The sequence below is a fragment of the Gigantopelta aegis genome, chromosome 6 (assembly GCF_016097555.1).
Source record: "Gigantopelta aegis isolate Gae_Host chromosome 6, Gae_host_genome, whole genome shotgun sequence".
Lineage (NCBI taxonomy): Eukaryota > Metazoa > Mollusca > Gastropoda > Neomphalida > Peltospiridae > Gigantopelta > Gigantopelta aegis.
This window is the reverse complement of record NC_054704.1, coordinates 41137729-41161238: the sequence shown is the minus strand read 5'-3', so window position 1 is coordinate 41161238 and position 23510 is coordinate 41137729. Positions and strand designations below refer to the sequence as shown.

General features: G+C 33.6%; 1 protein-coding gene across 5 annotated transcripts in view; it reads right to left on the bottom strand.

The window, feature by feature from the left end:
* Positions 1 to 2343: 2343 nt before the first annotated feature.
* Positions 2344 to 23510, bottom strand: part of LOC121373923 (regulator of G-protein signaling 22-like) — a 106419-nt gene continuing 85252 nt past the window's right edge. For 2 of the 5 annotated variants that reach the window (XM_041500739.1, XM_041500744.1), the window contains 8 exons: positions 21961 to 22140; positions 20965 to 21102; positions 18762 to 18797; positions 16171 to 16203; positions 13322 to 13514; positions 12229 to 12301; positions 10897 to 10976; positions 2344 to 3153 (listed from right to left, as the gene is read on the bottom strand). In XM_041500739.1, coding sequence (XP_041356673.1) covers positions 2960 to 3153; positions 10897 to 10976; positions 12229 to 12301; positions 13322 to 13514; positions 16171 to 16203; positions 18762 to 18797; positions 20965 to 21102; positions 21961 to 22140 — 927 coding nt within the window. In that variant the 3' untranslated portion in view covers positions 2344 to 2959. The remainder of the gene's footprint in view (positions 3154 to 10896; positions 10977 to 12228; positions 12302 to 13321; positions 13515 to 16170; positions 16204 to 18761; positions 18798 to 20964; positions 21103 to 21960; positions 22141 to 23510) is intronic. The other 3 variants (XM_041500740.1, XM_041500741.1, XM_041500742.1) reach the window with 3 other exon arrangements.

Here is a 23510-nt window from a genome sequence, read left to right as displayed (position 1 = left end):
AATTTTCATACCTTGTCTTCAGAGGAAGCCTGCTACATGTTTTAATTAACAGCAAAGGATTTTTTATATGCACAAAAAAACCCAAAGGTTATGTAAACCAAAGTAAGTTACGCAAATATTTTTGGCATAACCCCTTTCAGGTTAAGCACATTTTGAGTTTGCAGAGGTCTATTACATTAATCTATAGTTAAGTTTACCACGCTTTGAACAAACTGGGCTCCGATCTCAACATATTCACATCTCACCAATGCGAGACTGCTTACATACCGCACTGCAGTAACTTTCACATGACGAGTGAAAACAGAAACATTAAAAAAAGTGTATATATCTGTAAGGCATCTTGTACAAAATTGTTACACTTCATGTTACAGAATGCAGCACGATGCTACCAGACTCATAAAACAGTTCAGCTGTCAAAGCAGATAGTTAGAACTTGGAAATATTGCTACAGAGATAATCTTAAATTAACAACTTGATGGGAGATAAATACATTAAGCTTTTAAACCAACCCATCCAACAACTGACGTCCATTAAAGGAATACACATTTCAACAGCCACAGTTTGTTGTATTAAAATGTGAAGAAAAAACATGTAAACTACATATTTTAGATGTAATTTAACAGACAAGTAATGACTATTAAACTCATTTATTACTTTAAAGTGTTTGGGAGAATTATTTGCAAGCTATGCACTTTAGACGTAAGTTAGAAGGAGAAATGAAAAATTGGAAAAGTGCCTGTCTAATTTTATCAATGGTAAAATGATTGGCCAATCTACATAATTGTGAATCTGACAAGGGAGAAAAATAAACATGGGGAAATGTGGCAGCCAGTATGCATTGGAATGTCTACAGAACCCTGCTACAACACAGAGCTATGTCAGAAACTGAACAAATATTATCTATTTAAAGTATAATACATGTAGTAAAAATAATAAATATAGAAGAAATCAAAGACATTCCTTATAATGTAAATTGCATTCTAAACATAATACAAAAGTAAAATAATTGCAAGACTGATTTCTACAAAAAGGTATCTTAGTTTTCTACCCAGGGAGCTTTGTTAATGTATGTACAAAGCTCCATGTCTGCTTTGACAGAACTGAAAGATTTTACATAGTATAAAAAACCCCATCTGAATTGCTCAATACCAGTTTTTGGCACTCTTGCTGCCAAATGGTAATGTACAACTCTCACTGGGGCGAAATCTCAAAGAAATGTAACACACGCAAGCGTGACTAAAAGGATGTACAAAATGCCTGCATACCAGTACAACTGTAGCGGCATTTAGGACACAGAAAAACATCTGCCTTAAAAATCCATGAATAAAGAAAGTAGATTAACTTGTAGCATAGAGATGATGTCAGCAGGGAATTGGCTATTAATGTAATGATCATTTAAAACGCATTATTCCAGTAAAATATGCCTATGACACGGCTATTAGCAGTAGGGAGAAAAGAAAGTGACACCCACAAAATTGATTTTCACACGGATGTTAGTGGAAGTGGTATTAGACCGTCCTGTCAAGAAGTTTTACTCAGTACACAATTTTTTCTGTTGGCATTGCAGTTGGAGTTAGAAATGATGTGTTCATTTAAATTTAAAATTCTACAAAAATACTACACATAACTATAAGGACAACAATTTGCAAGCACTGGTTGGAACAAGAGATGATCCAATGGGTAGCTATGGAGAAAATGTAATGAGAAAATAAAAACAGATGTTATTTATGCACGTCAGTATAGATCATTGTAACAGTCACCTGAAAATGCACAGCAGATATGTAATGATCTTCAAACGAGATAAAATGTTTATTCAATATACATTATCAGACTGTGCAAAAATTACATTATCCAGTGCCATAACATTATTTTTGTTATGCCAAAGGTTTTGTTTCTGTATTATTTACCATTCCAAAGCAAATGTGAATGCTTTCATTTCTTTATTAATGGTAATTTTTATAAACAGTATGACTGTATTTCATTTTCTCAAAAATGAATAATTACCTGTAAGTGCATACTTAGATACGACATCACACATGAGAAATAACTCTAGGTTATTCTTAATTAATTTTGGTTTTAGCACTATTAGTATATTCAAATTCATACTTGTTTAAGACTCAAGGATACAAATAAAATATCCTGTTTCTAAAAAGATTCCTATGAACTACAAGTCAACAATTCTCAAGCGTTCCATTTTAACATGTTACTTTTTCTTCCTGTTGTAAAGTAATTATTATGAAAATAAATAATAAATAATTACTTCTATTAAGGCAATACATGAACGAACGAACGCAAACCTTTAAACAAACCTTAACACAAAAACAAAAACAAAAACAAAACAAAAACAAAAAAGCACTATTTATTTCCACTGACCATCCCGTATACAAGAGATATAACTAGGACTTGTTTTCATGAGAGAATGATCAAACGAAAGTAAGATAATCCTACAAGTTTTATTACTTACTTTTAATATACTTTAATTAATGCTGCAAAATAAATATATTATTTTAAAATAAATAAATAAAAATGATATTAATGACATAATTTATACCTGAAAACATACGTACCTGTTAATAAATGACAGTTTAATTTGGACTCGAAGAAAGATGCAACACAACTAAACAAATATGAATATTAACAGTAAATATATACATAATGAAGATGTTATGAGGACTCGTACTTCAATAATAATGATGGGATAGATATACATGGCAAAAACTGCAATATCTTTAAATAAAATTTAACTTAACAATTCCACTCTTTCATAATATATTTTTCTAGAGGATAGCCTCCCCAATAAATATCGAAGACACTGTTTCTGTTCAGTTTCAGTATTTTATGATGCAAGTTGTTTTAAAGAGTAACCTCCCTTAGAAATGAAGATGTCACTGTTTTTTCTTACTTCCACTGTTTCAAAATACAAATTTTTACAGAATAATATCCTATGTATATGTCACTGTTATGCTGATTTCTTTTTCATCAATGGAGGCATCTGTCTGCTGAGTTTGACCGTAACATTGCCCTTAGGATCAATGAGTTTGACTTTGCTGCCTGGGTGATACAAGTCCATCTTTATCTTCTGAAAAGAAGATGTTTCCTCGGGTGTCTCGTTGATGGTGGATATTGTGGTATGTGATTTTGATTTCTGAGCCTCTGTAGAGAAAGAAAAAATGTACTAGTTATAATTACAAAATTCTTGCTGGTTTACAATTTACTTTATTCTGATTGGACGCCCCCACCCCCACAGCCCCGAATTTTATCCTTTGATAAACCTCAGAAGATGACGTCAATATGTCAAATGGAATGTCATTAAATAAAACAGGTTATGGAAAGGATGTTAGAAACTGATATATGTGCATGTTTAACTAAACAAGTTGTATTGTCTGTAATTATAAAAATTGTTTGACATTTTTTTTTAATTTATCGATGTATAACAAAACCATATTTAGTATAAAATCGCTTCGCAATATGATTTGATACAATTTGTGACTGTTCTACATCGATAAATTAAACAAAAATAACAATTCTTATACAATAAATCAGTGGACTTAAGATGAAAGGAAAAAGAAAAATATTATTTAATCAATGGCTAGTTCATGTCTAATTTATGGTAACTGATACTCTTGGTCTAGAGCAGGAGTCAAATTGTTGTTGTTGTTTTTTTTTGTTTTTTTTTGGGGGGGGGGGGGAGCACGGCCAGTGTTGCCTTCAGTTTAATAACAAAATGTAGGGCATCAAGGCAAGTTGGAGGGGCACCAAGGCAAACTTTTTTTTTTAAAAGAGTGGCACAAAGGCATCTTGCTTTCTATCACGTAGCTCAGTGGTAAAGCATTCACTTGATGCACGGTCGGTCTAGGATCGATCCCCATCAGTGGACCATTGGGCTATTTCTCGCTCCAGCCTTTGCACCACGACTGGTATATCAAAGGCTGTGGTATGTGTTATTCTGTCTGTGGGATGGTGCATATAAAAGATCCCTTGCTGCTAATCGAGAAGAATAGCCAATGAAGTGGCGACAGCGGGTTTCCTCTCTCAATATCTGTGTGGTCCTTAACCATATGTCTGACGTCATATAACCATAAATAAAATTTATTGAGTTCATCGTTAAATAAAACATTTCCTTCCTTACTTTCTATCAAGTTTTCTTAGACAAAAATTATTTCAGTCTGTGCCTTTATTTGTAGCCTATGCAATTTGATAGATACGGATGACTTTTGTTATATTACCAATGGTAATATTACTATTTATTACACATACAACATGGAATGTATGGGAAGTGCATGGTGGCAAACCAGGTAAGGCACCACAGCATTTTTCATGCCGTCGTCAACATCCAATTTTAGGGGCACAATGGCATGTATGGAGGGCCGTGATAAAATCTGAACTCTGCTAGAGGATATCAGAAGAAACTGGCTGCTACTGCAAGATGGCTAATCTACTTGGCTGTAAGGACACTGAACAAAACAAAATCTAGAAAGCTTTGCAGGCTCTTGAAAAGTTAGGGGGTTACTACAAGCTTTTCATTAAAAAAAACCCACAGACAGAAACAGTTTTGGGGTAGCGCAAATTTTGGAAAAAAATCTGATAGGTTTTCATTTTTGTCTTTTAAATGTACTTTTCCACACACTGGATAGCACATACCATGACTATTGATGTACCAGTTGTGGAGCAATGATTGGGATGGAAAATAAAGCAATAGGTCTACTAACGGGTATTGATCCTATGATCCATTGTACATGTACATCAGGCACGACTAGCTGTGGTACTCGCCAAATTCACCAATTGCGAATTTTATTTTAGTTTAGCAAAATAATTTCATATAATAATTGACATTAATTAAAAAATAACTGACAATTTCTGCAATTTTTGAAGTTTAATAAACAATTTGGCGAATTGTTTTGTTCATACAGAGCTTGCCCTGATCAGGTCTTAGATAAAAATGGCACTGTCATACAAACTGTATTCATGTGATGCAATTAGAGATTTGAGTCTAGACTTTTAAAAAGTTTTATAAGCATGGGCCAAGGTGACTGTTCTATCAGTAAGCTAAATCCCTTTGCTAAAAATCAGTGAATAAAACATAGTAAAATTACAATGGGAAACATGTGATCTTCATTTGTAACCCATTATGAAGAAAGCTAACCATTGCATCAGGAAGCACTTGACAGAAATACATGCACTTCAAGTAAATAGACAAAAAAATTGAGGAAAAAACACGAAAGATCTTGCACAGATTACGATAAAGTCATATTTTAAATGTGAATGCTACACAAAGCACTTGTGACATTTAGCCCAACCTTTGCCAACATTACAACAAACTGTGTCTGATACATTAACAGTGGGAGAAAGACTTGTAATTATGTTGAACAATGGGCAGCCAAGAGGAAGGCATATCCCCTGTGGTAAGGGTGGGATGTTTTCACAGCTTGCCAAACCAATAGTTGTGATTGTGACAAGCTATAACTTACAGCATGTAATCATAACACACTGGAACAGATGTTATTGAGTGGAAATTCTGTCACTTTGTAAACCTGGGTCTGTGCATTATAAAACGTTAAGAACCTAAACTGAAGGCTTAAACGTAATGTCTTGACTTCACTGACTGAAATTTGGATGGCATTGGCCATTAAAGTGCAATATTCCAACCACTGTAGTCTTTATATTGTGCTAGGAGACAGGATGTAGGGTAGTGATAGAGTATTCGTTTTAGGTGTAATGGCTTGTAGGATCAATACTCATCAGTGGAACAGTTTAAGATTTCCCTGTCCCTACCAATTTTTAGTGTGTGTGTGTGGGGTGGGGGGGGGGAGGCTGTTAGAGAATATATGTTCATTACTGGTTGCACATATACAATGGTGTGCACAACACCCGGTACCTTTGAAAATATGATATTTTTTAAAGATACCTATTCCTTTATGAGCAGAAATACCGGCCTCAGTGGCATCGTGGTAGGCCATCAGTCTACAGGCTGGTAGGTACTGGGTTCGGATCCCAGTCGAGGCATGGGATTTTTAATCCAGATACCGACTCCAAACCCTGAGTGAGTGCTCCGCAAGCCTCAATGGGTAGGTGTAAACCACTTGCACCGACCAGTGATCCATAACTGGTTCAACAAAGGCCATGGTTTGTGTTATCCTGCCTGTGGGAAGCGCAAATAAAAGATCCCTTGCTGCTAATCGGAAAGAGTAGCCCATGTAGTGGCGACAGCGGGTTTCCTCTCAAAATCTGTGTGGTCCTTAACCATATGTCTGACACCATATAACCGTAAATAAAATGTGTTGAGTGCATCGTTAAATAAAACATTTCTTTCTTTATGAGCAGAACTTACACTGACCTTCCAGAAATATGCAATAATTTACCCAAAAGTAATACAGTTGGTAATATTTAGTAACATCATTACATTGATATGACTGCATGAGAAAAAGTAAGCAGATTATAAAACAGAGCTGTTATTATGATCCTGTCAAAAACTATTTTGGGCTGCTCCAAACATTAAATGACAAAAAGGCACAGCAGATGTACCGACATTAATACTGCAAGAAATGGTAAGTGTCTAAATGTTTTTAAGTTCTATATGTCATTAAAAAAAATCTTGTGCATTTATTATGGCAGCTTAGTGCTGCTAAAAAAAAATATTCTGTCTTTAAAAATGTGCAGCAAAACACTTGTGCAGATGTCAAGAAAATCAAGGTTGTTCCAAAAATAATTTGATAGTGATGCGAGGGACACAAAAACCAGTCAGATGTGATGGGATGGAAAACAACACAGCTGCACTGTGATGTGTGTGTGTGGTGTGTGTGTGTGTGTGTGTGTTTGATGATGTATGTGTGTGTGTGTGTGATGGTGTGTGTGTGTGTGTTTGATGGTGTGTGTGTGTGTGATGGTGAGTGTGTGTGTGTGATGGTGAGTGTGTGTTTGTGTGATGGTGAGTGTGTGTGTTTGTGTGATGGTGTGTTTGTGTGATGATGTGTGTGTGTGTGATGGTGTGTGTGTGTGTGTGTGTGATGGTGTGAGTGTGTGTGTGTGTGATGGTGAGTGTGTGTGATGGTGTGTGTTTGTGTGATGGTGAGTGTGTGTGTGTTTGTGTGATGGTGTGTGTGTGTTTGTGTGATGATGTGTGTGTGTGTGTGATGGTGTGTGTGTGTGTGTGTTTGTGTGATGGTGTGTGTATGTGTGATGGTGTGTGTGTGAGGGTGTGATGGTGTGTGTGTGTGATGTGCGAGTATGGTGTGCGTGTGGGGAGTAGCTCAAAAGGTCACACTTGTGGGTGTGGGTAATTTTTTTGGCATGCTTCCATCAGAGAACTGTTCAAGCACGCCTGTCATGGGCACAACCTCTGATTTGTATGGGAGTTGTTTTAAAGCACACACTAATTTACTAAATCCCCTTTCATTCAGGTTATATGGATTCAAATAATAGTGCAAAATATAATATTTACTGTCTACTTTAAACATTTTATTACAAGTGAAATGTCATTTGTTAAGACTACATAGTCAGTGTTTCTGCCAGAAAGAAATTTTGGGTATGACGCTATGGGATTGAATGCAACCACAGTCAACAGGGGGTGTGGGGGACCTCCCCCAGAAAGAAAATGGGTTACATTTAGGGTTAGGGTCAAGAAAATCATACAGTAATAATAAGAGTAATTAATTTTGTCAAAACGTTAACTTTAAAAAAACACAAAAATATTGGGTATGGCACCATACCTGTTTTACCGTCTGGCAGAAACCCTGATTGTAGTGTAAATAAGACATACTCATTAAAACCTATTAGTTAAAGCATCATCTAATACTAATACTATAGTAATAAAAAGAATAAAAATTATTAAACTATTCAAAACAATTTAGGGAACATAAAGAACAATTTGAATTAAATGATAATAATGAGTGTAATAGTAACATTTATATATAACTTCAGTATTGCTCCAAACTGTTATGATTATGAAATTTATGGAGATATTAAAGGGACTATGCTGAGATTAAATATTTCCAGATAATAAATCATTTTCAAAGGCGCAGACCCTAGTTTTAACCCGTATAAAAAATGGACACTAAGTTTAATTAATTTACAAACCTGTAACAAATTTGGATAAAGTGACAATAGAGTGAAAGAAGAGTCTGTGACGTTAAAACAGGAAATATCCTTAAAATAGACTAGAACTCGAATCAATAAACCACTACTTCTCAGACGCATTTTCTATTTTTGGTACTACAAACCAGAAACACTTAGGTTCTATGGAAATGGATAATCTAAAGAATGTAATATAAGTAATGTTTGATTTTAGTGATCATAAGCAGCTCTAATAGTGAAAAATATGCTGTAGTGTTTAAAAACTAGGGTATGTCCCTTTAACAACTAAAGTTGAGTACAGTTTGTTGTTTAGAACATCAGTTTCTGTATATCAAATGTGTTTCTGGTCATCTTAATGTTTGCATTTGCTCGAATTTCACTTTCTAATATACATTTTTTCATATGTACAAAATTATTTGTAGGTAAAATACAGTTTGGGCTACAACAAACACTAGAATAACAAGAAACATATTGTATACACAGACACCGACATTTTAAACATGAACATGCATTTAATATGTAATTTTAGCTGTTAAAAATGCTCTGTTAGTTGAAAACATCTAACAATGACTGCAAACTTAGAACAGTCCCTTTAAGACATTATTGTAGGCAATGATTTCTAATACCTTTTGGTACAATATTGAAACATATCTTTTATATCACAATTATTATTGTTCCCTAAATTATTTTCTACAATATATATATGATCAGCAGTGTTGTAATGAAGCTGAAAACTACTGAAATATTACTAATAAATAAATAATTTTGTTTATAGTCAAGTTTGAAGAGTACCTTCATGTTGTCTGAATCTGTAAGTCACAAATCAGTATTTGTTATTTTGAAAGTTATAAAATGGGAAAAAAACTTTTAAAAAGGAGAAAAAGACCAAAAGTAATATGAAGTTGATATTTTACCTACCAAACCCCATAAAAACAACCCAAGTATCCAAACAAAGACTTTTGCTTTGAAAGGATGTTCCTCTTTACAAGTTCATATAAATTCTATTGAGTTGGTTTCAAACACTATTATTTTAAAACAATCATTTTAAATCAACTCTACAAGTGACTATTTATCTAAAAGTTTTCAATGAATCCATATGCCCCATCAGTGGGCCTATTGAGCTATTTCTCATTCCAGCCAATGCAACACAACTGGTATATCAAAGGCTGTGGTATGTGCTATCCTGTCTGTGGGGTGGTGCATATAAAAGATCCCTTACTGCATTATTGTCCGAACCAAATTGTTAACAACTTAGAAAAATCACTCTCCTACCTTTAATTGCCGTTAGATTTCCTCTAAAGGTTGTCCAGACAGAAATCTTGAAAAAACCATTACAATGACACAGATTCCACATACCAGATGATAACTATGTCACCTATATCGACTTTGCTGAGAGCGCATAGGGCAAAAAGCATGTAATTTTGTGCCAGCTGCCATTTTGACTTTTTATGGAATATTCTTCAAGAGGGGTGAAAGGATAGCACGTCATAACATGTTATGATATAAAAGCAAACGTGATAACATCATATTATTTATTTATTATTTTTTATTATTATTATTATTATTATTTTAATGATACCACTAGAGACCACTGATTTCATATTAACTGTGTCACATACTTTGGAGGCTTTCACCCCTATGCAATCTCAGCAAAGACTATATCGGCGACATCATTGCAGTCTCATGTGTGGAATCTGTTTATTTGTAGTGGTTTTTTTGTGATTTTGTGTCTGGACAAACTTTGGAGGAAATCTAACGGCAATTAAAGGTAGGAGAGTAATTTTTTGTAGTTGTTAACAATTCGGTTCGGACAATAGGAAAAATGTTGCGGGTTTCCTCTGAAGACTATATGTCCTAATTACCAAATGTTTGACATTCAGTAGCCAATGGTTAATAAATCAATGTGCTCTAGTGGTGTTGTTAAACAAAACAAACTTTAAATTTTGAATCCATATGGTTCAAACTACCGGGGCGGGCAGTGGGGGGTAATTCCACAGAAAACCCTACAACATTCACAAATAAATAAACAAGTGTATTTGATGTGCTAATGTTAAATTTTATATATGCAGTGCCTCTTCTTACTTCAAAATATGTGTACTCTATATATTAAATGAAATTTAAAAAAACAAAACCCATTCAAAGTGAAAACAATACTCAATGGTATGGAGCATGATTTAATCAGTTATTCCTGAACCCGCCTTCGTTAATACAACCTATGTAATTATGTATAGAATGATGAAAATTACACTGGATTACTTAATCTGCTAAACTCTTGAGGGTCTTGAAATCTAAGAACAAAAAGTTTGTTTTGTTTAACGACACCACTAGAGCACATTAATGTATTAATCATCAGCTATTGGATGTTAAACATTTGTTAATTTTGACATATAGTCTTAGAGAGGAAATCCCTACATTTTTCCATTAGCAGCAAGGGATCTTTTATATGCACCATCCCACAGGCAGGATAGCACATACCACAGCCTTTGTAATACCAGTTGTGGTGCACTGGCTGGATCGAGAAATAGCCCAATGGGTCCACCGACAGGGATCGATCCCAAACCGACTGCGTATCTAAGATATCTAAGAACAAGGACAGTTTTTAGGGAGTTTTATAAACTGGAACTCTGATGATTTTTATATACAGCACAACAAAACAATGTACACATGGCTGTAGCCACAAAGAAAACAACTATACAAAATAAATAAATAAATAAATAAATAAAACAACTATACAAAATAAATAAATAAATAAATACAACACAACATATTACAAATACATGTACATACATTTGAAATAAAAGTGAAAATGGTTGATATACACTGTACCTATTTGTTCCTTGATTCCAGTGTCATGTAACTGCACTTCTGGGATTGAGTACCTTTTTTCTTGAAACTTCTGGGATATTCTGTACAAAAAAGAACAAGCAAGAAATGTTTATCCTAATATCAAAGCACACTGTTTTATCAACAGATATTAGGTACCTTACATATAGTAATTATTGTACTAGGGCCCATATTTCTTAAACAATTTAAGTTTTAACTCAAGTTTGAAGTTTAGTTTATGACACCAACTTTGCTAAGTAAAAAACTTGGTAAGTTGTTAAGTTGGTATTTAATGAAATTTAAGTCAAAATCATATAAATATATTAATTTTTTTTTTTTTTAATTCTGCTGAATGAAATGTTTTAAAAAAAAATTATTGGTTTTTTGTTTGTTTCTAAATAAAGTTTACTGACCCCAGAAAGCAAATTTGTGCCAGAGTGCCTGGTATCGCTACCTTACATTCGTTTAATAGGTTAAACATTGTACTTAAGTAAATAGTAGATATATGTAAATGACTTAAGTTCTCTGATAGTTACGGGCCTAGGCCTGCAGTGTTCGATCAGTCACAATAAAAATTTTATGTGTATTTTCTCACATATAGGACAGCATATACCATTGCCTCTTATATATCAGTCATAGAGCACTGGTTAATAGAATCCAGTATTTCATGGAGGATAGTTCTACTAATGAACTACATTCTACTTTCTTTCTATGTTCCATAGGCTGGTGCCTAATGGAGGGTAGGGAGACATTTATTAAAATATGTCCCTTAATTTAAAAGTGCCCTTTTAGTCTAATGGTTTTGTTATTGTAATTTTTTTGATGATGGAATCATTAACCACAACACCCCTATAATAGTACCGTACAATAAAAAGGTTCATTTTAAACATTTATATAAATAATCCACTAAATGAGACGCATGGTCTGTAATGTGAAAAAATAAATCCACTTCTTTTATATGCATTTTTTCCATTGGCAGGACAGGCAAACCATTTAATTTTACTTAATTTATTTTCATACTTATATACAATTAATGTCCAAGCATGCTGTCCTGGGCACATACCACAGCTATCTGGGTTGTTTGTCCACAACAGTGGTTTAATGGTCAGTTGTTAGTGGTTAGTGACAGAGAAGTCGATATAGTGACCATTCATCTATTCAGCTGTTAAAACTTGCTCTGGATTGGAGCCGGTACCGGGATGTGAACCTAGTACCTACCAACCTTCAGTCCGATGGTTTAACCACAACACCAACAATGGGCCTGCTGAGGGGATCGATCACATGACCCATCACACCTCAGACAGTAACTAAGGTATATGTAACTGAACAATTTACTTGACATGAGATGATGCTGATGACCTTCCTGAAGTGAAATGCTGTATATTTTCCAGCTTCTCTCGGGCAGAATCTAAAAAAAAACCAAGAAGATAAAAATACATTATATATGTGTACTTAGAGATAACACGAATGCAAATCACAATATAAAAACCCAGGAAAAAAAAGAAAAGAAAAGAAAAAGAAGAATGTCATATTGCAAAATACAGTTAGTCATATTGCAAAATACAGTTAGTCATATTGCAAAATATAGTTTGTCACATTGCAAAATACAGTTAGTCATATTGCAAAATACAGTTTGTCACATTGCAAAATACAGCTAGTCATATTATGAAACAAAATTTGTTTTATCTTGAAGTACAAATTTATGGTATTTATAGTGTTATGAACTATATTTTACATTGTGTGAAGTATAATTAATTACAGTGCATTACATACTGTGAAGTATAACTTGCTGTCCTGAAATATTGTGTCATGTCCTGAAGTATAAAGTGTCATTTCATGAAGTATAGTTTATTATGCCATGAAACAATTTGTCATGCTGTGAAGTATATGTATCATGTAAAGATTGGTGTCATATGAAGAAAAGTTTGTCATATCATGAAGTGTAGTTATGTCACAAAGTGTAATCTGTCACGTCACTCGACACCCAACAACTGATGTATATTTTTGTACTGGGGCGTCATTAAACATCCATGTACTGGGGTGTCATTAAACATCCATGTACTGGGGTGTCATTAAACATCCATGTACTGGGGTGTCATTAAACATCCATTAATTTATAGTCTATCAAATCAAGAAATATCATGTTATGTCAGTAAGTGTAATTTGTCATATTCTAAGTACATTTTCATTAAATATTGTTAAGTATAGCTCATCATGCCTTGAAATATCATTTGTTATGTCATGAAGTATTCATGAAGTATCATATGTTATATTAAGAAGTGTAATCTGTCATACTGTGACCTACAGTTTGTCATATTGTGAAGTATATTGTTTGTTATGAACAGTTATCTGTCACACTGTGAAGTATAACTTTGTGTGTCATGAAGTATCGTGTGTTATGTCACAGAAGTGTAATCTGTGTACTGACCAGAATCAGTTAGTGAACTGAAGATGCTGTCATCAACGTTGTTTAAGACATCTTCACGATCAAGAGCATTCAAGTATTTGGAGTACGAGAAAGATATTTTATCTCTGTCATGATCAAGTTCATACTCATCCATGCTCTCCGTCTTGAAAGGATCATGGAAAGACTGATCCAATTCCTGGAAACTCATCAATTCCTGGAAAAAAAAGAGTTAAAAATATTTCACTTCATACACAGATGTTTGTCCTTTTTATTTAGCAGGTCAGGAGTTTTTAACGTGTACTTTTAGAACAAGCTGTTGTAGCGCATGCCTGTCCTGGGCACAGGTGCCAGCCTTTATTTATCAATTAAGACAAGGTTTTAATGTTGTTAGTCTTTCAACAATTCAGGGAGAAAAATAAAACATTCAGATTTACACAAACCCAACACAAATGTATAAATAAATAAATGCATAATAATGGAGGGACAAAATAGTTAAAACTTCAAATTCAACTAACATATACATATCTTATCTCATTTGTACGTACAGTGAAAACACTCAAAACCAGATGCTTTTCATGGTCCATTTTAAAATATCAATATACAACAGAACCTTTCTAAACATGATACACCTTAAAACCAGACTTTTTACTTGGTCCTGTGGGTATTCAGTTCGGAGGGGATTTACTATAAGTATATCCTATACATTACAAATAGTTTTATATAAATAATACTTTCAAGTTAGGCAATAACATGAATAACAAAATATAAATATAAATTGTTACGTCTGACTTTGTTGCTATTGTTAAGATGTTGCCGACTAACAGAGAAATGTTAATGACCAAAATTACACATTAAAGCAGGGCTTTTTGAAAACAAATTTTAATCCACTAGCCATGGGATCAGTGATAATAATTCAATAGCCCTACTTTACTTTAAGTTAATACAATTTTTCTAAATAATAATAATAATCAGATATGTCACCTAAAGAGGGAGACAGAGCTAAAAAAAACCTAACACTGGTGTTTGGGGTCAGGATATTCATATCTACAAAATACATTTAACTGTAACATTTAACTACTTTTTTCACTAGCCGTTGGGCATGGCAATAGTAGTTATTTACTAGCCCAACAATGACTATCACTAGCCATGGGAGTAGGGCTACCATAATCTAGAAAACCTGTTAATGACTTTTTTCTGCATAAAATATCAGCTGTATACTAAATGATATTCCTAGTGTTTGTACTAGGTAAAGCTTAATTTTATTATATAATACATATTGATGTATACATACAAAATTACTGGGAGGCAAAATCCAACAACATATTGTGAATATATAGACTGATATTCTCAACAAGAAACTACATTTGGTACGTCATTTTAGTCATTAAAATATTTTATTAGTCAGAAATATCTTACAATGGCAGCAAATTCAGGACAGTTTCTTCAGAACCATTCTTATAAAGAAAAAAAAATTGTTTTGTTTAACGACACCACTAGAGCACATTGATTTATTAATTATCGGCTATTGGATGTCAAACATTTGGTAATTTCAACATATAGTCTTAGAGAGAAAACCTGCTACATTTTTCCATTAGTAGCAAGGGATCTTTTATATACACCATCCCACAGGCAGGATAGCACATACTTTTATATACCAATCATGGTGCATTGGCTGGAACGAGCAATAGCCCAATGGGCCCACAGACAGGGATCAACCCCACACCTACCGCGAATCAAGCGAGCACTTTACCACTGGGCTACGTCCCATCCCTGGGTATATAGGAACAAAATGAGATGGTTTTCTGGCTTATAGGTAAATAACTAAAACATTTGGTGGTCAGCCTGTATTCTTGTCATGCCTCTTACCAAGTGATTGTATAGGCTCAAAAAGTGGTAGCCATTTATTCCTTATGATATCATGCTATTTTCCACACAATTTATTCTAAGGCAATATTTGCACTGAAATGCAATGAGGATTGAATAGTGATGAGCAGCCTTAAATAATCAGTTAATAATCACTTATTATTATATTAGTTAGACATATACAAGTATTATACTTACTATTCTGTCAGCTGTTTATCAAGTTAAGGCATAATATTCTCTATGCACAGTAAAAACTCACACAAGCATCCCAGTTCAAAGACTACCCCACTATAAAGACCAATATTTTAAAGACTGGAATATTATGTATGTAAATTAAAGATGTATAATTCTGTTAGTAATCAGACAAGTTAAAGACATAATATTCTGTACAGTTAGACAAATTCAAGATGTGTTATTCTGTTAATAGACACATTAAAAATTTGTTATTTTCAAGTAGTTAGATGTAGTTAGATGTAATAAAGGCATAATGTGTACATGTAATTAGGCTGGTTAAAGATGTGTGTGTGTGTGTGTGTGTGTGTATGTGTGTATGTGTGTATGTGTGTGTGTATGTGTGTCTGTGTATGTGTGTGTGTGTATGTGTGTGTGTATGTGTGTGTGTGTGTGTGTATGTGTGTGTGTGTGTATGTGTGTGTGTGTAAGTAATTAGGTTAAAGACTTATTATTCTGTAAATAGATATGGTAGGTTAATTATTATTATGTAAGCAGTTAGACAAGTTTGAAACATTTACTTAGCAAGGTAACAATTAGACAGACTTTATATTAAATATGTTCTATGACAGATTAAATAACTGTTATGTTAAATTATTATTATTTTGCAATTAATAGTAGATATATTTTTTCAGTAAAATTAGTTAAAGATAGAAATGGCACAGATTAGTTTGCAATTAATAGTAGAATTTTTTTTCAGCAAAATTAGTTAAAGACAGGATCGGCACAGATTATAAGAGAAAAATGTAGAAATCCCATCAGACAAATAAGTATACCTCCGTCTTACTATCCTTCTTTCTTGATAGTTGCTGTGGAAGAAAAATACACATCTTTTTTTACTATCAAGTTAATTAGGATTTTCTTATTCATATTTGTAGCATTGATTTCAATTGCATGTATTTTGAAAATTTCATCAAGTCAGTCACTAGATATTTTAAACTGGATCAAAAGTTTCTGTCCAAACTAAAACATACAATACAAGTCAAACATGACTGATTTTTAACATGTTTTTATTTGTTCTTGTTTTTTAAAAGAACAAAACTAACAAATTCATAGGTCAGGCAGTAGTTCAGACCTTGTATGTTTAGTTGCCTCTTTTACAAGGAATATCAGACCAAAAAAAAAAAGACAGAAAAAAGAAGTAATTAATACGAATTACACTTATAGAGCATATGTGTTTCAATCATTTGTAATTATCTATATATTTTTTAATGCAAATCAAATGGTAAAATCAGTTTTTTCAAAATGATCATTGTTTTATTATTCATTTTCAACATGATCATTGTTTTGTTATTCATTTATATAATATCAAAATATTTACAAGGCTTCACTTAGTGAACTGTCCATCATAATGGATCAAGAAACATAAAATATTTACAAGGCTTCACTTAGTGAACTGTCCATCATAATGGATCAAGAAACATAAAATATTTACAAGGCTTCACTTAGTGAACTGTCCATCATAATGGATCAAGAAACATAAAATATCCTCTACTTAGTTAAATACGCAAAATTCTGTCTTGGGCAGTACAAAACCAAATTAAATATTACACATCTGAAATTAAAGCCTTTATTGCACAAGCCAAAAATGTGTTGGACATCAAGAAGATTTTAACTACTGGTAAGTATGCGATACACATTACTATTATTTATTAAATGTTACTTGTACTTCTCTTGGCAATTCACAGTGATTACATAAGACATTTACATTTTTATGTGACTCTAAATGCCAATAACAAATCCATGAAATAGTTTTAATGCCAATAAAAAATGTTCATAACACAAGAAAATAATTCCTTTTGCTCTATTTCTGTAAAATTATTGCACGTTGTACAACCTAACTCTGGAACAAAATCCTAAAACATGTCAGACAAGAAAAAAAGAAAAAAGAAAGAATGAAAAAAGAAAGAAAAAAAGAAAGAAAGAAAAAAGAAAAAACGAGAGAAAAAAGCGAGTCCCATACAAGAGGTAATGCTCAGTGTTGTAAAAAGGCGTCTGCTTTACTTTGCTGCGAGTTACAGAGCAGGCTGAAAACTATGGATCATTAACTTAACGACTTTTTGAAAATCTTCAAGTCAATGGGAAAAACAGGACCTCCAGCTATTTTGAGCGTGACAAACACATCAACCAAGAAAAGAAAAAAGTAAACTACAGCCTAGTTGCTCCATGTTTTCTTTTTCAAATTCTAGTTAAGGACAAACGGTGAGAAAACCATGTACATGCAACTAGTTTTCTGCTTTACTTTAAAAACATGTATTGCTTAAACCATTGGCCTTAAGGCTGATAAATGTACTAGGTTCACATCAGTGTATCGGCTCCCACAGACAGCCCTAATAGTTGAAAATTTGTCTCTAGAGTACAGTACTTGAGCATTAACTGGAAATACCATAAAGTGGAAGTTCGTTTTGTTTAATGACACTACTAGAGCACATTTATTTATTTATTTATCATTGAATGTCTTTTGGATGTCAAACATTTAATAATTCTGACACTTAGACTTCAGAGGAAATCCAGTAAATTTTGTTCATAAGCAATAAGGGATCATTTATACATGTTTTTGCCACAGACAGGACAGCACATATCATGACCTTTGACATACCAGTCATGGGCACTGATTGGGACAGAAACAAAATGCAAACAGACAATGGGGATTCAATCCTTGGCTATTAAATTTGGTTCATTATTGATTTGCCAAATTAAAAAAAAAGAAAATGAAAAGTAAAATAAAAAACCCCCACAAACCTAACAGTTGATGAATAAGTAGTGAATAGATAACTTTATCCAAATACAGAGTAACCGGTAATGTCAGATACTGTCCACATTACAGAGGTGCCTGAACCTTGTAAGTGGATATGGCCACATAAATGAGTAAGTTTAACAAAAGTGTTACAGGGAACATTTTGTTGAGTATCGCGTCGTGATTCGCTACGCAAGTTTCAGAGATCGCTACACAATTTTAAAACTTTTAAACAGTAGATGCTAATCAATTTTTAATTAACTAGAAATATCACTAATCAAGATTTTGAAAACAAAATGTTCCCTGTGTTAATACTTGAAAAAAGTAGAACATAAACCGAGATAACTACAAGTAAAAGATGAAATATTTCAAGACAAACAGAATATCCACAGGTAAAAAGTTGAACATAACTGCAAATAAAAAGTAAAATAACAACTAAACATTATGAAAAAAAAAAGAGTAACAATAAGTAAAATGATAGAAAACAACATACTGTAAAATGGGTATTGTTAGCACGTGTGTAATTTTCGCATTTTTAATCTGGCCATGAAAATTACACTAACACAAATAATTATTAAAAAAATCCATTAAAAATCCATTTTAAAAAACAACAAATAAGACAAGGCTAACCTTTTTAGATCTAGACACAGATCTTATACTACTCATCTGAAAACCCAGAAAGAATCACAAACAACAGTTAGTAGAGGAAACAAAGAATGACGTTGGTTTGTGTTTCAAAATAAAACCAGGCAATTAAATATATACTGATATTGAAGTATTGATAATTCATAATTAATGTGTCATTCTTATGTTAAAATAAAAGTAATATTTAGTATTTTCTGGCATTACTGAACTGAATGGGGCTGAGATTAACAATGCTTGACTGGTCAATGCAAACGGTGCAACATGTGTTGTTGTTCAGTCTGGTGCCAAATTAAAAACATGGACTGACAAAATGGCTAGTGAGGAATGACTAAACAAGTCAGTGTCTTGACGTCTGTTGTGTAATTTTGTAATATTAGTGATTTTCACTTCTCACTGCTGCTAATAACTCGGCAAGTTAAGCAAACTTTCGGCATTGAAAAAATGTCCATTTTGCTGGCTAGATTAGGGTTTGGTACACAAACAAAACAGATGATATGTTTTTAGCAAATGGCATTTAAACATTAAAACAAGGTTGATGGTACAAGTCTTTGTATTTATTTGACATTGGTGGGAGAGTTAATTAAACTACATCCGAGATTACATTCATTCACTGTATATGCACCATGTGTTCACCTGTGGACAAAACACATGCTATTGCAGCAGTTATGGGTCGAGTCACCATAACAAGAATATTATTAAGTTCTTAAATTCTCTAATATAGTAAATAACAGGGGAGATAACTACAAGTTAAAGGAATGACTAAAAACACAAGTGAAAAATGAGTCCAAAAAAACGAGAATAACAATACAAATACAAGGGGAGCCAAACTATACAAACAAACCATAAACTATACTTAGTAAAATGGGACAATACCTGCATGTGCTACATTTGAAAACTATCCATCAAACTTTTTATGTACCGTATATTGCCATGTATTAACCAACTTTTGAAGTCTAGAAATACTTTCCAAAAAACGGAGGTTCAACAAATTGGTACATAAAATTCCGATCGAAAATACATGTATTCTCGACTGCGACTTATACATTTTGATCAGACTCTTAAAGCCTTTCACAGCTTATGTAACAATAATTTGTGCACAGTATAAATAAAAGACCCATCATTCAATATTATGTACTTTTTTGTTCTTGAATGCATTAACTGTTTCATGAATAATAATTAAAATAAAGTACTTGTTTTATTGTCATTTTAGTGGTTAAAAACGTGTTCTTTTCAACCGTCCGCCATCTTTGTTTGACAGGACCAGTCTTTCATATAGCGAATTTAAGATACAAAACGGTGTCTTTTTCTTGAAACAAGTATCATATTTTTAATATTATTGTTTTGTTGGGAGGGTGCATTAAACTGTAAAGTAATGCGATAAATAAATCAAGCTCATTATTAACATTACCAACTGAAAAAACATAACATGAAGTTCAGGGCCCCATTACACGAAGCGATCTTAGACCTAAGATCACTGAAACTGCACACCTAACATATACACTTAAGGTAATCTTAGCGCTAAAATCGCTTTGTGGAACGGGGCCCAGGACAATAATTACGCTCACAATTGTCAAATGACCATACCATATACAGTGAACAACAGTCACAGACCACATAATCTTTTGTTTCACTGTGTGTATGTGTGTGATGGGGGATTAAACATACCCTAATGAGTTTACTTTTTGCCATGCAGTGAATAATTTAATTACTTGTGTGCAGCGATATGTTGTTACAGCTTGAATTGTTTATTTTCCTGTTATGATTTATCGGTGCTAAATTATTTTTGCACAGCATGGTAGATGTTAGCATTGCCGCAATGATGGCGATTATGATTACTGTGTCTGTAATAATTAAAAGGAAAAAAATATATAATGAAAAAGAAAAGCACAAGTCTATTTGTTGACAGTATTATTGAAATCAATACAACATACAACTGGACGAAAGATGACTTTGGCTTATATACGAGGCTGATAATTTTGTACTTGATATTTAGGGTCAAACTAAGAGGTCGGCTTATACAAGGAGTTGGCTAATACACAGCAATATACGGTAAATGTAAATCTTAAGTATAGTTAATGTTTGTTTTGTTTAACAACACCACTAGAGCACATTGAGATATTAATCATTGCCTGTTAGATGTCAAACATTCTGTAAGTGTAGGGAAGATATTGATGATGATTATAATTACCTCCAGTCTCTTTTTCTCTCTTGCTTTTGCCTGTCTGTGTTTTCTCTCCAGGGTTGATAGGACTTTCTCATCGGTCAAATTGGCCCGGAATTTACAAAATGCTGACCAGTGAGTCAATAAAACACGGAAAACAGTTAGCTGAAATAAATAACATTAATGTGTACATACAGCACAAAGGTGGGAAAATATGAATGTAAAGCATTTGTAACCAGATAAATTCATATGTATGAACCAAAAGCACTTTGTTTTTAGGAATACTTTGTACTTTTTGTATTTTTCTTTTACCATTTTGTTCAATATGACATAAAAGAATTATTAAATGAAAAAATGAAATACCAGTAGGATAAATTGCTAATAAAATGATGGATCAGATTAAAGGCAATCTTTTTTTTTTTTTTTTTTGAAGATAACTTAAATAATAAAAATGAGCTCATAAATAAATAATATTTTGTGTCATAATGTGATGACCAGTTCTTTTTTTTCCTATATACACGGTAGAGTTCTTTTGACATGTAAGGCCCTGCTACACGATACGAGTGACTCGTACGGGTGACTCGGATTGCAACGCCAACAAGCAAATCGTAACGTGTGGCATGTCGTATGATTGAATCTGCCCGAGTCACTCGTACGAGTCGAAGTTTAGAACCTGTTCTATTTTCATACGACTGAATCGGACGTTTGGGGACGTTGACCAATCAGATCATGGCACAGATAACCTCCATGTTCTGAGTGTAATGGCGGAAAACTCTGTCGTCGGCACAGACCCAACAGCTCATAGAGTTGTATTAGGGGCACAACTCTTTGTGGGGTGTGTCCAGTTATTTATATAAATACAGAAACGTTAGTACCTGAACTTCTCTGAAGAGATACAGCCCCTTTTCATATTTCTTTTCCAGGATTCTGTTGTATGGTCTTATTGAGAAAACCAGAATTTATGGAAGTCAGAGTATAAACTTTAAACGTTTTATAAATAGGGTGCTCAGAAGACCCGAATACCTGAGCTTCCCTGAAAAGATACGGCCCCTTTTCATATTTCTTTTCCAGGATCCTGTCGGCCATCTCGTGTGGGATGTCCACCTGTATAGCGGGCGGGATGTTGGAGTCGATGAAACAGTTGATGATGACGTTGATCTTCTGCATTATTAACCCATCGTCACTGTGCAGGTGGTTCAGCTCCTACGACAGAAGAAGAAGAAGTAGCTTATTTGCCAATAAATGGATCCACACTGGGTTTTCTTTACCACTGCATTCAGTAAGAAAGTCGATTTGAATTTCAACACAATTTTGAGTGCAATAACAATAAAAAATTTAATCTTACTATTCTTTGCAATTTTCATTTTAACCAATATGAAAGAAAGAAAGAAAGAAATGTTTTAATTAACGACGCATTCAACACATTTTATTTATGGTTATATGGCTTCAGACATATGGTTAAGGACCACACAGATATTGAGGGAAGAAACCTGCTGTCGCCACCTCATAGGCTACTCTTTTCGATTAGCAGCAAGGGATCTTTCATATGTACCATCCCACAGACAGGATAGTACATACCACAGCCTTTGTTATACCAGTTGTGGAGCACTGGCTGGAATGAGAAATAGCCCAATGGGTCCACCGACAGGGATCGATCCTGGACCGACCGCGCATCAAGCGAATGCTTTACCACTGGGCTACATCCCGGCCCCAGAAGAAGTAGTAGTTTATTTGCCAATAAATGGATCCACACTGGGTTTTCTTTACCATTGCATTCAGTAAGAAAGTCAATTTGAATTTCAACACAATTTTGAATGCAATGACAACAATTAGTTTAAAAAAAAAAAAAAAATTTACTATTCTTTTCAATTTTCATTTTAAGCAATGTGAATGCAATCAGAATTTACCAGAACATCAATAAAAAATATCAACATTGTTGTAAGACATGCCATCAATACTGACACACAGTTTTGTTTTGGACTGAATATTACAAGTCTAAAATCAAAATACCAAGAAAAGGAAAGGAATGCTTGATAACACCTCAGCACATTTTAAACTCCAGCTATTTGATATCTTACATACAGTTACTGTGACACTTGGTTTAGGCAGTCAAAGGAGGACCCAGATGCCTCCATGTACAAAAGAACAGCAAAATATCTTTTATAAACATTTCCACATGGACAGGACTACATACACATAATCTTTGAAGCCCTGGCTTCAGATTTTCATAGCTATCATTGCACTACACTATCATAAAACTGGCATAGCTATGGTGTTACTATAACACAGCCATATGGGCCCTGGTTGGACAGGAAAGAATCTAAGTCCATCAAGGGTGACTGATCTTATGATCCATCACAACCAAAATGAGTGCTTGCATAAAACATTTGTTTTGTTTAACGACACCACTAGAGCACATTGATTTATTAATCGCTGGCTATTGAATGTCAAACATTTGGTAATTTTAACAGTCTTACACCATCCCACAGACAGGATAGCACATACCACAGCCTTTAATATACCAGTTGTGATGCACTGGCTGGAACGGGAAATAGTCCAATGGGCCCACTGAT